This window comes from Galeopterus variegatus, unplaced genomic scaffold, assembly GCF_000696425.1.
Source record: "Galeopterus variegatus unplaced genomic scaffold, G_variegatus-3.0.2 Scaffold5701, whole genome shotgun sequence".
NCBI classification, from domain to species: Eukaryota; Metazoa; Chordata; class Mammalia; order Dermoptera; family Cynocephalidae; genus Galeopterus; species Galeopterus variegatus.
Genome location: NW_007731812.1, coordinates 131,840 through 148,540, shown reverse-complemented (window position 1 = coordinate 148,540; position 16,701 = coordinate 131,840). Strand labels below are relative to the sequence as shown.

At 34.0% G+C, this 16,701-nt stretch overlaps 1 protein-coding gene across 1 annotated transcript in view; it reads left to right on the top strand.

Annotated features, from left to right (window-relative positions):
* Window positions 1-1,177: 1,177 nt before the first annotated feature.
* Window positions 1,178-16,701, top strand: part of ELTD1 (EGF, latrophilin and seven transmembrane domain containing 1) — a gene marked incomplete at its 5' end in the record, with an annotated part of 38,125 nt that continues 22,601 nt past the window's right edge. The window contains 8 exons of the mRNA XM_008589864.1: window positions 1,178-1,327; window positions 2,633-2,703; window positions 3,616-3,795; window positions 3,906-4,089; window positions 4,579-4,689; window positions 8,502-8,707; window positions 12,855-13,028; window positions 14,434-14,637. Of these exons, the coding sequence (XP_008588086.1) occupies window positions 1,178-1,327; window positions 2,633-2,703; window positions 3,616-3,795; window positions 3,906-4,089; window positions 4,579-4,689; window positions 8,502-8,707; window positions 12,855-13,028; window positions 14,434-14,637 (1,280 nt within the window). The remainder of the gene's footprint in view (window positions 1,328-2,632; window positions 2,704-3,615; window positions 3,796-3,905; window positions 4,090-4,578; window positions 4,690-8,501; window positions 8,708-12,854; window positions 13,029-14,433; window positions 14,638-16,701) is intronic.

Here is a 16,701-nt window from a genome sequence, read left to right as displayed (position 1 = left end):
CTTTCAGATCTGGGCTTCTCATTGTCTTTTTAAATCTGGTAACATTACCTTTCTAGCTAATGGAAATTTCTTCAAGAATCGCGTTTAGTAGTGGGAGTTCAGATGTTTGCCTGTGCCTTTATTGTGTTTTTAAATGAGAAATTAGGAGCAGCTGCATGTAACATAACTCACTAGATGACATTTTAAATTAGACTTTGATTCTTCCCCCCCTTTTATAGCAAACAGTATTGTGCCACCCTATTCATTTAAAAAAGAAAATCAAATTGTAAACTTAAGATTACAGGTTCATTCGTTTATTTAACAGAAAGTATCTCTAAGATGTTAAAACTCAGCGAGGAACAAAAAAGAACTTTGCATTAATTTAAGGTGATGATTTGAACTCTTGAGTTTCTTGGAATCATTCCCTATACAGGCTGAATATTTTATACTGTATTTATAAGTTTAAGGCACATTTCACTATAGTATGTAACATTTTAAATTAAGAATATAAGTTTTGCGAGCTTAAAACCCAGCAACCTAATTGTGGCTTCAATATACAGCTACTGAGAATCTGACTTAATTTTTTACAATTTATTACTTTATCTGTGATGATTGTGTACTAGGAACCATAATATAACCTAAGTAAAAATAGTAAGTTTGGTAAAATTTTAAGGGAGTTGAATCGGACATTCCACTACATCTTGCTTTTCAGGTTAACTTACATGCAAAAATGAAGCTTTGGAAAGAAAGTAGGTCACTCTTTTATCCTCCAAATTACTCTAAACTGACTTGTTACAATCAATTTAGTTTAATACTGGAAAACAAATAATTTTAAATGTATTTTTTAAATTGGGTTTTTATTAAATTAGAACTAAATGTTACATTGTCAGTGATGGAAATTACTTTAATGACTTTGTTGATGAAGCATGCTATTCGGAAAGTAATTTCAGAGGTTGGCCCATGAATAAAATTTTCCATACTCTGGCAAAGTGGATTGGCTAAATTAAAGTTTAAAAAAATATGAGGCAATGTTTTTTCTCCCACTTTCCAAATGATTGGATTTTCCTTTTTCCTTGCTTTTTTGTGAAATTTGAAATGAAATCACTAACCATATGTAATACTGTTATCGACAAGGTAGCAACTATATGAGCACTAAATTTTAAAAAAAATTTTTTAATAATTTTTCAAATATTTCCAGATATAGATGAGTGCAGTGAATCAGTTGTCTGTGGTGATCATGCAGTATGTGAAAATGTGAATGGTGGGTATAACTGCTCCTGCAAGGAAGGTTATCAGACATCCACAGGAAAATCACACTTCACACCTAATGATGGCACTTACTGTCAAGGTAAATTGTACTGTTAAATTTTATGTATTATGAGAGAGTGGGAGAAAATTTTTGCTAACTATGCATCCAACAAGGGATTAATATCCACAATATAGAAGGAACTCAAGCAATTACACAGTAAAAAAACAAATAACCCAATTAAAAAATGGGCAAAGGAACTGGATAGATATTTTTCAAAAGAATGCATACGAATGGCCAACAGGTACATGAAAAAATGCTCGACATCACTAGTCATCAAGGAAATACAAATTAAAACCACACTGAGATATCATCTCACCCCAGTTAGACAGGCTATAATCAAAAAGACAGAGAATAACACATGCTGGTGAGGATGCAGAGAGAAGGGAACACTCCTACACTGTTGGTGGGATGGTAAATTAGTACAACCACTAAGGAAAACAGTATGGAGGTTTCTCGGACAAGTACAGATAGATCTTCCATATGATCCAGCAATCCCTCTTCTGAGTATATACCCAAAGGAATGGAAATCATCATGTCACAGGGATACCTGCACTCCAATGTTGTTCATTGCAGCTCTGTTTACAATAGCCAAGATATGGAATCAACCTAAATGTCCATCAGTGGACGATTGGATAAGGAAAATGTTGTATATATACACCATGGAATACTACTCTGCCATAAAAAAGAATGAAATTCTCCCATTAGCAACAACATGGATGAGCTTGGAGAAACTTATGTTGAGTGAAACAAGAAAAGCACAGAGGGATAAATACCACATGTGCTCACTCACATGTGGGAGCTAAGAGAGAAAGAATGAAGGAAAGAAAGACCACAGTGGTGCATTGGACTTGCAGAGGGAGAGAACATACCTCAGCATACAAAATGGAGTGGGGGAAAGGTGGATGGGAAGGGAGGTCGAGGATAATTGGGTGGGGAACACGGGATATCATTGTAATTTGTGGTAATGGGTATGCTGTCTGTATGGATCTGGCCATATCTTGGGCATTAAGTGGTGACAATCAGCTTTGTATCTCATGAATATTCATAACCAATAAAAAATTATGTATTATCAAAGAACTATATAAAATATGTACTACATAATTGTGAAGTATAAAAGAGCTACACCTTCCCAAAAATGTGCCAGAATTCCTGTATCTTCTATAAAATAAGCTAAAAAGTGGGGGAGGGGTATGGTTGTATTTAATGGAAGATGTAGACATGTTTTATGTAGTTAACATATCCTGGGTCCCTTAAAAATACTTTCTCCCACTTTCTGTAAAATATAGTATATTCCAAAACTGAAAAGAAAGTCCTGTTATCATAATCTATTTTCTTTTTCTACAGAAAATGTGAATGCAAACTGCCATTTAGATAATGCCTGCATTGCTGCAAATATTAATAAAACTTTAACGAAAGTAAGTAGACTAGTTGAGTTAAATATTTTACTTTGACATTTTGGTTTCAGTTAAAGTGCTTTAAATATCACATTTCAGGAAGAGTAGCTAGCAGTTGAACTTCATGTAGAGTTGAAACTGTTTACACATAGAGATCCAAGTACTATGTTTGCATCACAGATAGGATTAATTTGAAAATCCCCAGAGTATTGAAAAAGACTTTTACATATTAAATTTATGTTACTTCCTCATTATTTGGTATACTGAAAAATTCTTTTCCACATGTAAAGAAAATTGATGAATAAAATAATAAAATGTGCTTTGACTCCAGACCCATTCCTTCGTGTTAAGGAGATGTAATTTAATGCAACTAGATTTTGTACTTCAAAGTGAATATTTCAAAGAGCAAATAAAGTAGGACATTCATAAAATTATCATCATGTGATTGAAAATGTGAACTTCAACATGAGTAATCAACTATCAGCGAAAGCAAATTTCCATTTAATCACATTGTAAAGAATTTTCTTTGGCTGATTAAAATCTAATTCAAATTATTAAGTTATAATTTATTACTTAGGATATCAATATTTATAAGTACTAAAGAGCTTAACTCTTAGGGTAGACTCATTGGCTAGGATATAATTCTATATCGAAGAATAAGAAGTATTCTAAAAGCCAATTTTTTAAAATATTATCACTTCAAGCATGCTCTGTTTCTCTTCTAAAGTAACTTCTATCCTTTTTTAAGTTATTTGCTAATCTTTTATAAATAAATTCAGGTTTTAGTGCTGCATGCTATGGTTTAGGTTTATTCTGATATTTATCTATAGAACAAGAAAACCTACCTCAGATTAAATTTAACATACAAGTTTTACTATTGAAAAGCTCCAAAAGAACTCTAATTTTTTTTTTTCTGGACTCATTTTTGCTCAGATTAGACCCATAAAAGAACCTATGGCTTTACTACAAGAAGTCTACAGAAATACTCTGACAGATCTTTCACCAGTGGATATAATTACATATATAGAAATATTAGCTGAATCATCCCCATTACTAGCTTACATGAATAACACTATCTCAGCTAAGGACAGCCTTTCTAATTCAACTCTTACTGTAAGTATATTAAGCATTAACTCAACATAATTGAGCTTTAAATTCTTCTTCGCATCTGTGATTAATTGTAGGATTCCAACATTTTTAAAAGATACTTTTTTTTCCAATAGGAATTTGTAAAAACGTTGAATAATTTTGTTCAAAAGGATACATTTACAGTCTGGGACAAGTTATCTGCAAATCATAGGATAACTCATCTTACAAAACTGATGCACACTGCTGAACAAGCTACCTTAAGGATATCTCAGAACTTGCAAAAGACCACTCAGTTTGATACTAATTCAAGTGACATAGGTAAGAAGAGAAGGCCAATTTTAAAGCTATAGTGTTTCCCAGACAAGCTATTTTCAAAGGGGGAGGGTGGGTATTTAAAATATTGTTGATTTAATCAGTCATAGTTTTATCAATGTAGAAATGAATGGCGATGTATATTACAAGAGAAATATGAATGAAGTACTAGTAAAAAGTATGAATGTGTAAGTACTGCCTCCTTCCTATCATGTTTACCTTTTCCTATTCCTGAACTGTTTTAACAGTTAAATGCTCAGAGTACATTACCCTCTTGTCATTTTGAATCAGTCATCTCATGACTTGTTAGAATCTAGCTTGACTTTACATAAGATCTTTTGGGTGTAGTATATTTAAATTTCTTTTAAGGAATCCTCTGCCTTTTCATAATATGAAGCAATCAACATAGTAAATTAGAATGTTTCTTGCTTCATGCAATTTCCAAGCATTCAGAATCTTGGGTCAAACTGAGGATGCCTATGAAGTTGTTCTGAGTAAACAAACAAGGTACATTTTCTGAAATAATCATTGCATATGTCTTTACTGCATTGAATGGAGATTATATAAAGATATTTCCAAAGAGAAAAGCTGCATATGATTCAGATGGTAAGACTTTAAGAATCTTACGTACAATATGCTAATGAATTTGCAATAAACACATGCAGTTGATTATATTATGTGAATATAGAGCTTTCATGGTTTCCTATAAAAAAGTTTGATGGTTCTATACAGAATATCCATATTTGTACATGAGATTTTCATTCTTATATACATAATTGGGGAGAATTTCAGCTGATAATATCTATGTCCTTCTCTTACCTCTAACCTCTGTAATGTTCTGATATTTTTGAGATTCTAATGAAAATATATACAAAAGGCCTCTGATTTTACTACTACTTTTGCAGCAAAGATGCTATAATTTACATAGAGTTCTTTGAATATTTCTTCCTCAGTAATCCTTCATATTGTTCATCATGAGACTGAATTTTTGATTATCTGAGGAAGAAAAATAGAGGTTTTTTTAAGACAAAGTTATTGTTTAAGCCTAGATTTCACTTTCCATTTGTCATTTCTTAGTCTTTGTACAAAAAACTCTTCAACTAAACTAAAGGCAGCATTTTTTTAAAAAATTGAATCAGAGAATGCTAGTACTAGCAGGCAACTTAATGATTATTTAACTTAAGAGCCTTCTTTATAAATAATGGAATTAAGATGCAAAGTTAACAGATTTGACTCCGTGCACATCGGCAAACAGTACAGAACCAATACTAGAGGGAAGAGAGTTAACACAGAAATCAGCCCTTCCTAAAAAGAAATATTTTTCCTTGTCATCTAAGAAGAGTCAAGCAAGTAGCCTGACACTTGGAAAAATCTGTGCTAATAGTAGAATTTTTGTTGTTATTCCCATATAGGTAAAAATATATTACCTAGGAAAAACACGAATTGTAATATTTTCTTAAAGAATGCATGTATGGTCATAAATACAAATGAAAAATATAAACAAACACATAGTCTCATGTATAGACACTATTTCATAAAAGGATGTGTTTTCTTTAAGTTAAAAATATTCTGCATATTCACTCTCAGAAGAATGTCCTTTTTACTTTTTTACTGCACTGATGTGACTTTTTTTTCTAATCCATCAATATTATTCTCTCCATTCTTGTCATTTTCTATACAAAAGTTAAGAAATAGGTGGTCACAAACAAAGCAAAAGTAACTAAGTCATATTACTATTGAACCCTTGGCTTTTAACCTATCTTATCCTTTTATATCTTATTCTAATTAAGCAAGAATACGTATAATACTTGGGAGGAAAACCAAAGAACATTTTAAATGGTTGAAATTTCAAAGACAATTTAAGTAGTGTTCAGAAGTTGGGAGGAATAAAACATTGAAAATACCTATTATAGTGACAGATGATTAAATTGTCATGGAATTAATCTCTCAAAAAGATTCTGTCTGATTGTATGTTACCTTTGTTATATTTAATGATCACGCATACAAACATTTGAAAGGGACAGTAATATCAGCTCTCGATAAAGCACAGTAAGAAAATGTGTTTTTCTCAAGGTTGGATATTAAAAATAAGGACAAATCTAAAAGACTTTCAAATTCTCTTAATGATGTCCGCATGTGATTATTCATTTACTGAAAAAATTCATTAATAAAATATGTATATTTTTTTAAACTGCACATTTTCATTAGTAGGAAAATAAAGGAGGTCCGTGGGGCAGAGATGGATTTTTAATCGTTTTTTATAGACTGAATATTAGAAGGGTAAGCAGGACCATTTGAGAATAGCAAAACAAGATCGAATGCAATGAACTATGATTCTATAATAAAAAGATAATAGACTTTTGTTGAGAGATTCTACATATTTGTTTTTAAATTACTTATATAGTGGGACAGTATTTAGATAACAAAATGAAGCAGCATATGAAACCTTACTGAGAAGGTGTTTTTAGTTATTCTCAAGAGAAAGTAGCATAAAGCAATTTCAGAACAATGATTCTCTAACAGGTTAATTGTATAATATATGTGGGCAAAAATTTATCTTGGAATTTAGCAGAAGTTAAAACCATAATTACTGCCACCCTGATAGTTTTCCAGTAGTCTGAAGTGCAACTCCTAATTGGACCATAGTAACAATATTTATTAATTTTATTCGAAAGAAATAGAAGTAACTAAACGACATAGATAGGGATAAGAAAGAAGAGCTGCAGAATGGGAATCATCTAACAAATGTATATAAGTAATAATTCTGAGGTAAAGACTCCAGAACTTACACTTATTTGCACTAATTAGATGCTCAATTGTATATTCTATTGATGGAATTAAAGGCTGCATCCTGTTCTTTGTAAAGATATGGTAATGTTAACAGATGTTAGAAAGATCATAGGACAAAAAAGACTGGAATAAAAATTGTAAAGAAGAAAAATGAGGAAGAATGGATGGACGATGATTTAATAGGAAATGTCCTATTCTTTTCAAATGATTCCAAGTTTTTAGTACTTTTCATTAATGAATGAACCCCTAATTTTTGATAGATGGCACATACAGATTTGGTAAGAGGTTTAAAGCTAAATCAGGCCTAGAGTTAGTGAGAAATCATGAGAATTGGAAGAAGTTCACATTGATGAGAATGCACAAATGCTACAACAGTATTCATAAAAGGTGTGAAAAGGGATTTTAGAGCATTCTGCGCCCCCCTCCTCCACCCACAGTCAAAAATTGATGTTAAATAAATATTTTCCTTTAGAAAAGATAGCAGTAATTAATAGATTTTAAAAATCCATCTTACCTTTTTGATTCTTCATTTGACTTTGGACCATCCCCTACTATGACCCCTGAGAAGTCACTGTCTCATAAACTGGTTCATCAACTGGACCAGGCCACCTTGACCCAAAAGGTTTCCAGGTCCTGCTTCCAGCCCTGGTCTGTCCATAGCAAAGGCTGGGGTAGTTGTCGTCTCTTGGAGTCATAATTTCACTAGCCCAACCATGTTATACTAACATCCATTTCTTTTCTTTGCTATAAGTTTTCTAAGTTGGCAGTTCAGAAAAATGCTGTAAGCAATGCAAGGTTCTTAGCAACCTCTCCTGCAGTGGCTTGTTAGATTAAGACATATGAATGACAATACATTTTGGGAACTTTTAGCTCATAATCATATCAAAAGAACACTATTTATTAGGGAGATTTCCAATTTTGATAAGAGTCCTTTGTTTTTGATGATACTATCAACTTTGTATTTATGACTTTGTAATAATAAGTTATGTTGATGCATTGCATTTGGGGAGTGTCAGTGGCACAGATAAATGACTGTCTCTCATATTTAACAAATATGTGGATTCTCTTAACAAAAGTCTGCTATCTTTTTATTATAAAACCATAGTTTTCTACCCTGACACTATATATGTTACCAATGTTAAACAGGAAGCATTTCAGTGGACGTAAGGTTGAGCTCAGTAGCATGTCACAACTTGTTCGGTTAAAAACTTTCCTAATTCTATAAGCCTGTGATCATTTTCTCCTAATAGCTCTCTAATTTATATATTTGCACATGAAATAATAACTCAAAATTTTATCTTTTAAGTGGTTACAATTCACACTTCGGTTCTTAGGATTTGGACATGAATTTATCTAGGACTATTTTTCTCTTAAAAATATAGTTTGTAGAAAGGGGATGCTACAGTTCATGATCATTTTTGGATTCATAGAGGTCAGAGAATATAAGTCATAATAGGGTTTGATGATGTAGTCATGGGCTTATTGTGGCCCACTCTTCAATGCGTGAGTATTCATATGACTCCCTTAGAGTAAAATTTGTGTATGTTTGATTACTATGTTTATTTTAAGAGCCTGAGTACAATTTTGCTTTATAAGAATTTCATTAAGTATACTTATTTGATTGATAGGCAATGTTGCGGTTGCATTTTTATACTATAAGAGTATTGGTCCCTTGATTTCATCATCTGACAATTTATTATTGGAACCTCAAGATTATGGTAACTCTGAAGAGGAGGAAAGAGTCATCTCTTCAGTAATTTCAGTCTCAATTAAGTCAAGCCCACCAACATTGTATGAACTTGAAAAAGTAACATTTACTTTAAGTCACATAAAGGTAAGTTGTTTTCTGGTGGTGGTTAGTTATGATTGTGCTGTATTCATAGAAGTGGACTTTTTTGTGTGTTTGTCACTTCAATTACATGTGAGTTCTTGAGTTTAAAGATACAGATTCAAAATTACAGTCGAAGAGTAAAGTGGTTTCAACTAATTTTTCTATAAAATATTTTTGTACTTTCAGTGCTCTTTAAACTTTCCAGTCACTACCAAAGAATTCACATATCTGACTCCCTGAAATTAAGATATATTTTAGTTCTATTTTTAAGTATGCTTGATTTTGGAAGTTTCTATATCTTCAGCGAATGAGTTACAAAAAAGTATCACAGTCAACGAGGTAAATATCCCTTGTCTAATAAGGGACGTGTTTGGTTAGTATTTGTCATTTAAAATAATATTTGCAGGGATTTGCGTGTTGATTAAAATACATCATATAGAAGTTTACAATATTTCATAAAGAAATTAGTAGAGACCATTTTACTCTTTTGTTTTTATTCTAAATCATTTTTCAAACATATAATTAAAGCAGTACAATAAAAAACGTGATTAGAACTAACCGAGTATTTAGTTATTTTAGTTAAAAATGAATGGGCAAAATCAAAATGATAGATTGCTTGCTACCTTTTCACAGTTGACAATTTCAGTTCTGGTGTATGGTTGACGTACCTCTGAAGCTCCATATGGAGAACCTTGAAGCTGGCCAATTATATATGCATATTTACAGTGGGTAAGGGAGACTTTCTAAACAAAAAGAATATGTATACTTGCACACAATACAAATGTGTCACTGTTAAATACAGACATTTAATATAGAAAGAAACTAAATGTATAGAAAATGCAAGTAAATAATAGCTCAGACCTAAATGATGACAAGCATAATGTTGAGAGAAAAAGATACAAAGTAAAATGTTCAAAAAAGTGGAAACTATTGGTGATTGTCATTTTTTGGATTCCACATTTAGGACTCCCTTGAAGATTTCTTGTAGGGCTGGTCTCAACTTAGATTTATTTTTCAGATGCTAAATGCAAAAGACCTTTTTAACACTAGAAACCAAATATTGTTCTTTTACATGGTCTGATGGTTTTTCCAGTTTTTATCAGTGGAATATTTTGGCAGCTGAAGAGTTGCCAGTGACAACCCACCTCACCCATCCCTGCTTGACAAAGAAAAAAAAAAGCACATTTAAACAAGAACTCTCCACAACAGAAGCTATCTCGTATATAAATCTTTAGTGTCCTGATTCCCAAATAATGTATCTTTGACTTGACCAACCAATACATACATCTACATTACCTCAGAGGAATAATAATTGTAGTTATAATAACTGATGATAATAATTATGACAGCAACCAGTATTTATATAGTACTTAGGCTGGACCAGGCAGTATTCTAAGTTATTTACTTTGAAAGAACTCATTTTGCCCTCACGAGAGCCATATGAGGTATATACTATTATCACCATTTTATACCTAAGGAAATTGAGACTCTGAGAGATTAATTAATTTGCTTATGGTCACTCAGCAATCAACTGATAGAAGAAGGTTTCAGTCACATGCAGTCTTCCTCCAGAACCCATGCTCTCAACAACTGTGATACTTTGCCCAATCTGTCCTCTGAATCCCTACCCAACCTACCTCCCAAGCCAGTGTCTCAGCTACTATATACTCAAGTTTCTGGTTTCTTACAAAAAAAAAAGGGAAAATCCTTCTCCTTTAGCCTGTATCTTCTTCAACCAAAATTCAATAATTCCTCTAATTTTCAGCTTCTAAAAAAATAGGCATTATCTACTAACTTCCATCTACGGAAGACTCAGATTTAGTTTTCTTGCATCCATCTTCCTCTTCACTCTATATACTCTTCCAACCACCCATCTTCCCATGCTTACTTCCAATTTTTGGTAAAATCAGTTTTCAATGTGTATGGTATTATTATTTGTTATGTGTTAATCACAACTGAATCACAAATCTGAATCATTTTCCAGTTGCTAATAAATTCCTCTATTTTCATTTGCTTAGATTTCTACTCATCCATTACTAACTTGTCTTCAAATCTTTGACAGTACTACATATCTCCTCTCAAAACATTTATGTATCTAGATTATCTATTGGCTAATTTCTTGTCTTGGAGACATCCTTCCCAAGCTTCTATAAACTTGATTCCTTCTGGGTGTCTACTCTTTGGCCTGCTGCTCAGCTATCAGCCAGGGCATGCCTTTCACCATCAGCCTTGACATAACCATTCACCTCTCTCATGTGTCCTATTCCATGTTTTCTTGAGCCAATGTCATCTTCTTCCTTAGTTCATTTATGTATTGTGGTGGCAAGTTCTCCAGTGGCCGCTTGAGAATAGAAGTTTGGAAGATCAATTTTGTGAACCCTTGCATTATTAGGTTTTATATAAATACATATGTATTGTGGTGGCAAGTTCTCCAGTGGCCGCTTGAGAATAGAAGTTTGGAAGATCAATTTTTTGAACCCTTGCATTATTAGGTTTTATATAAATACATATATGGGGCCGGCCCATGGCTCACTCGGTAGAGTGCAGTGCTGATAACACTAAGGCCACGGGTTCGGATCCCATATAGGGATGGCCGGTTCGCTCACTGGCTGAGCGTGGTGCTGACAACACCAAGTCAAGGGTTAAGATCCCCTTACCGGTCATCTTTTAAAAAAAAATAAAAATAAAAAAAATAAATACATATATGTATATACACACACACTATTACATATGTGTATATATGTATGTGTGTGTGTGTAAATATACATACTTACCCATACACCTTACTGCATATATTTTATAATTTTTGAACCCTTTCATTTTCAGGTTTTATATAAATGCATATATATACACCCACTATCATATATGCAATATATATACCATTTATATAACTAATACATATATACACACAATCATATACGTATGATATATACCCTTATACTTGTTAGATAAATCCCATGGTATAGACTATATATATTTATATAAACTATAAATTATTTATATAAATTATTTATATTTTATACAGCTTATAAAATATAAATATAATTAGAAAAAATATAAGTATTTTTTCTAATTATATAAACTATACATTATTTATAGTTTATAAACTGTATATATTTTTTCCCATAGAATTTTATAGACCTTGCTAAAATGTTGTGTATGTGATCTAGCCCTTGTCTATCTCTGATCGTGTCTTTACTATTTTTTATTTTTTATTTTTATTTATTTATTTATTTATTTATTTATTTTTTGTCTTTTTCCGTGTCCGGCAACAGATCGCAACCCTCAGTGTCGCCCCCATACCAGACCGGGACCGGCAACGGGATCGCAACCCTGCTCAGCCAGTGAGCGGGAACCGGTCTGTATGTGGGATCCGAACCCTCGGGCGGGAGCGCCGCTGCGCTTCCCAAGCGGCGCACTATCCAGTGCGCCACCGGGCCAGCCCACCTTTACTATTTTTTAACCACACTCATTCTGCTCTAACTTACCTGGTTTCTAGATGTTTCTGGAAGACCCCTATTCAGTCTCACTTCAGAACTTTTCCATTGCCATTCCACCTGTATGGAACCCTCTGTTCCCAAGTCTGCAGGGCTCACCCTTACTTCATTGAAGTATCTGCTTAAATGTCATCTCCTAGGAGAGGCCTCCTCAGACCACCCTCCGTACCACTTTCTTTCTTATTTCCTTGGTTTACTTTCTCATTTGATAATTTTTCATTTCCAACTAGAATTTAAGGTCAACAATGCAAATGCTTTTTTTAGCTTCTAAAAACTTTTTTTCAGTGTTGTATTTTTACCTCCTGAATCAGTATCAAATATCTAGTAAATACTTAATAAACATTTATTAAATAAAGATACATATGATAATTATGTGTCATGAACTGTTCTAAATGACCTATAAATGATCTCATTTAATAAGGAAAATTATCAGAACTTTGTGACACCGTTTTGATAAAATGCAACATTGTTGCAATTTAAATTTCAATTTTTCCACATAATAGCAGCTTTCAGTTGTTGGAATTTATTTTATGTTTCATTTATTAGGCATTATTTTAACCATAGTACTGGTATTTTAAATGTGACAAAAGTAATACTATATGTGCAGCTTTTTCTCTTCTTTTTTTTCCATCAGTAAAATGTCTCTTTTTTAGACCATAGATAAGTATAGGAGTCTATGTGCATTTTGGAACTATTCACCTGATACCATGAACGGCAGATGGTCTTCAGAGGGCTGTGAACTGATGTATTCCAATGAGACCCACACCTCATGCTGCTGTAATCACCTGACACATTTTGCAATTTTGATGTCTTCTGATCATTCCATTGTGAGACAATTTTCCACTTCATATTTATAAATATGCCTACCTATGTTCCTTTTTCTGTTTTTTCCACATGTCATTCAAGAAAATAATTAATCTTTACATGTTTTTACATGTTTCTCTTATAAATGTTATATTTAGTATGTGATAAAACCCCAAAGTTATCTCTTTATTTTTTAAGTCTTTGTTTTCCTACCCGCCTTCTAGAACATATCTAGTATGGATTATAGATTATTTCTAGCCTAGAACTTATCTACACTGAAATATCTAGTGGATTACACATTAAATGAAATATCCATCCATTGACTCTTAGTTTTTTAATGCTGCTTTCCAGAGCCATTTACCTGTTTTAATGTAGCATGGAATTTAAGGGACTTTGCCTTTGTATTGAAAGTTTATTTTTACCAATGACAAAATGCCAAAAAATATTTGACACCTGCTCAATAAGTATTAGCACATTTATAATCAATATCATGTTTTTAGCAATATAGAATCCCACAAGATTTCAAACATGAAAAATCTCCATAAGATGAATACCTTCATAATATGTATTTTTACTTTAGTAACATCTTACATTCTATAATTATTCTGTCATTTCTTATTTTACATTTCTATATCATAATCTTCATTAGATAACAGGTTTATTTCCACACATACTTAGAATCCATTATCTTTAAGTATATAAAGTAGCCAAATAAATCTACCTAAACATAGTATCAGTAATAAAGATCATTTTTTTCTGGATGTTAACTAAGAAAGAAGTCTCTATTCTGTATATAAAAATAAATATTCATCTAAATAGAATAAAACTATTTCCCATTTCAAAGTCTCTGAACTATACTATTTTGATATTCCATATTCAGCATTTCTAATACCTTTGTTTAATGTGTTTTAGATGACACACTGCATAGAAATAAGACTTGGACTTACCACTGATAAATCCATTTAAATTAACCATTTTCACATTACAATAATGAATTGCTTTTCTAATGACATGAAACTGATGACGATAACATTGTTAAACCATATACTAATAAATGCTATGCCTAGAAAAAAAAATCACTAATGGCGAAACCGTTAAAGTGGTACATGATTTATATCAGATTCATGTGGACATTGAGGATTTTCGATAACATTGTTAAACCATATACTAATAAATGCTATGCCTAGAAAAAAAAATCACTAATGGCAAAACCGTTAAAGTGGTACATGATTTATATCAGATTCATGTGGACATTGAGGATTTTAAAAAGTACAAAATTTTTCTCATCTAAATGCACATTTATATTTTTACATTTTATGGACATTCTGATTAATGTTTCACCAAAAAAGGAAGTTTATTATATGTTGTAGTTCCTTTGACAAGTTACTGAATTATTCTCTTAACAGCTTTATTATTATTGTCCCTTAGGGTATTAAAGATTATAATATTCTTACAAGAATCACTCAACTAGGAATAATTATTTCAGTGATTTGTCTTGCCCTATGCATTTTTACCTTCTGGTTCTTCAGTGAAATTCAAAGCACCAGGACAACAATTCATAAAAATCTCTGCTGTAGCCTGTTCCTTGCTGAACTTGTTTTTCTTATCGGGATCAATACAAATACTAATAAGGTATGTAGGCCCTCCTACTCTCTATTTTTATTTTCCATAGTTTTACTTTCCTATATATATGACATAGAAATATATATATATGTCATAGAAATATGAAATATAATTAAGGACTTAATGGAGCAAACATAGTTTACAATTTGTTCTTAAGCTATCCTTTCTTAGTGTGGTAATGCTAACATATATAAGCAAGCTACTTATCAAGTACATTAAGCAAAAATGCCTTTTATTATGATGAATACTGGGGCAAATTAAAACTTTGCAACAAACTTAAAAAATACTTTTTTTGGTTGGTTGGTTGTTTAGTTTTTTTAAGATAGTCATTAAACAAAGACCAAGGAGGGGTTTCCGGTCAAGATGGTGGAATGGACTATCCGCAGCATCAGTCATGCTCTCCCACAAATCAACCAATTTACAATTACTAAAAAGCAATGACAGCCAAGCTGGGGCTGCTGGAGATCAGGGGAAGAGGAGGAAAGACCCACAGAGTGCAGGAAGGCATGAGAAGCCACATGAGAGAAGGAAACATCATCACTTTTACCACTTCGAGCCCCACCGACTTCAAGGCTGGAGCTGGTGAGCACATGGAGAAGGAACTGGCAAAAGCCACAGCTGTGCCCTTCAGATGGAGTTGCTTGGAGGCTGCAGGGGACAGGAGGGCCTTGGTGGCCCCCAGGCCAGCAAGACTACTAACAGCGTTCCCATGGGCCCACATAGGAGTGAGGGGCCACGGACAACTGAAAAAAAGGAGCCATTCAGAGGCTGGTGAGTCATTGCAAGGGACCAGTGCATGGGCCATCCCATGGGAATTGTTTGGAGCATGGGCAGTGGGGGAGACGGGCCCACTGGGAAAACAGTGAGGCACAGCAAGGACAGCTGATCTGCCCCCAAGTCAACATAGGACCACTCAGTGGAGACTGTTCAGGAATACAGAACTGCAGGGGGTGCAGTTTGCTGAAAAGACTCACGCCCAGACTGGAGTTTCTACACAACCCAGGTGTACCAGACCTTGCAAAACTCAGAAGTACCTATAAAGTCAACCATTAAAACTTGAGCTGCACAGAGGACCTTCCCCAGGGAATTAGCAGCAAAGCAACAACTTAGCTCAACCACTGAGCTTGGGTGCTGGTCCCCACAGGAAGCTCCCCCGTTTTAGAAGCAAGCAAAGGACAACAAATTAGTTCCAGTGCACAGTATAAGTGGTTGGAACAGCAAATAATCCAACACAGAACTGAAAGAAAGGGTGGAATGCTCACACACCAGAGACAAAGTGTGATGTTAACTAGTCGAGGTCTCACATCACCGAAGAACACCTGTGGAACCTAGAAGGACTGGAAGTCCCCTGGGCTACTAAGCCAGGGAGTGCAGAGGGCTGGGGGCCTCAGCCATGGCACAGGAGGCACCCCAGGCTCTCACAAGCCAGGGCAGCAGGGGTCTGAGGGCCTCAGCCACACCCCACCAACACCTGCAACCAGCCTAGCAATGACCACCAAGCCCCGGCACGAGGCGCCCCAAGCTCCCAAGAAGCTCCTCTGACATCTGCACCCAGCTCAGCAATGACCAGGCCACCAGTGGAAGCCCACTGGTCTCTCATGCAAGAATGAGGGGTGTGCCACAGGCCCCAACTCCACCCCTCCTCCTTCTTCCTTCTCCCCCTGTTTTCTTCCCCTTTCGTTTCTCCCCCTCTCCCACAACTGCTCCACAACATCATAGAATATGAAAAAAAATAATTAATAAACACATTTTTTAAAAAAGACCAAGGACAAAGAGAATTGGAAAAAAGTTTATCTTAGGATAGGGACTAAACATAAAAGTAGCTAGAGTTTATAGGCTGAAATATGATAAATGGACTCTACCTACTATCTGCACCTTCTTAACTAACTAGGGGCTTAATATTTAACTGATATAATCTCAAATTTACTTGACAATGTTACAACTTAAAGTGATTCTATATTTTTTCTTTTTAATATCCATTTAATAATATCATTTGTCGGGCCGGCCCGGTGGCGCACTGCTACAGTGCGCCGCTTGGGAGCGCGGCGGCGCTCCCGCCGCGGGTTCGGATCC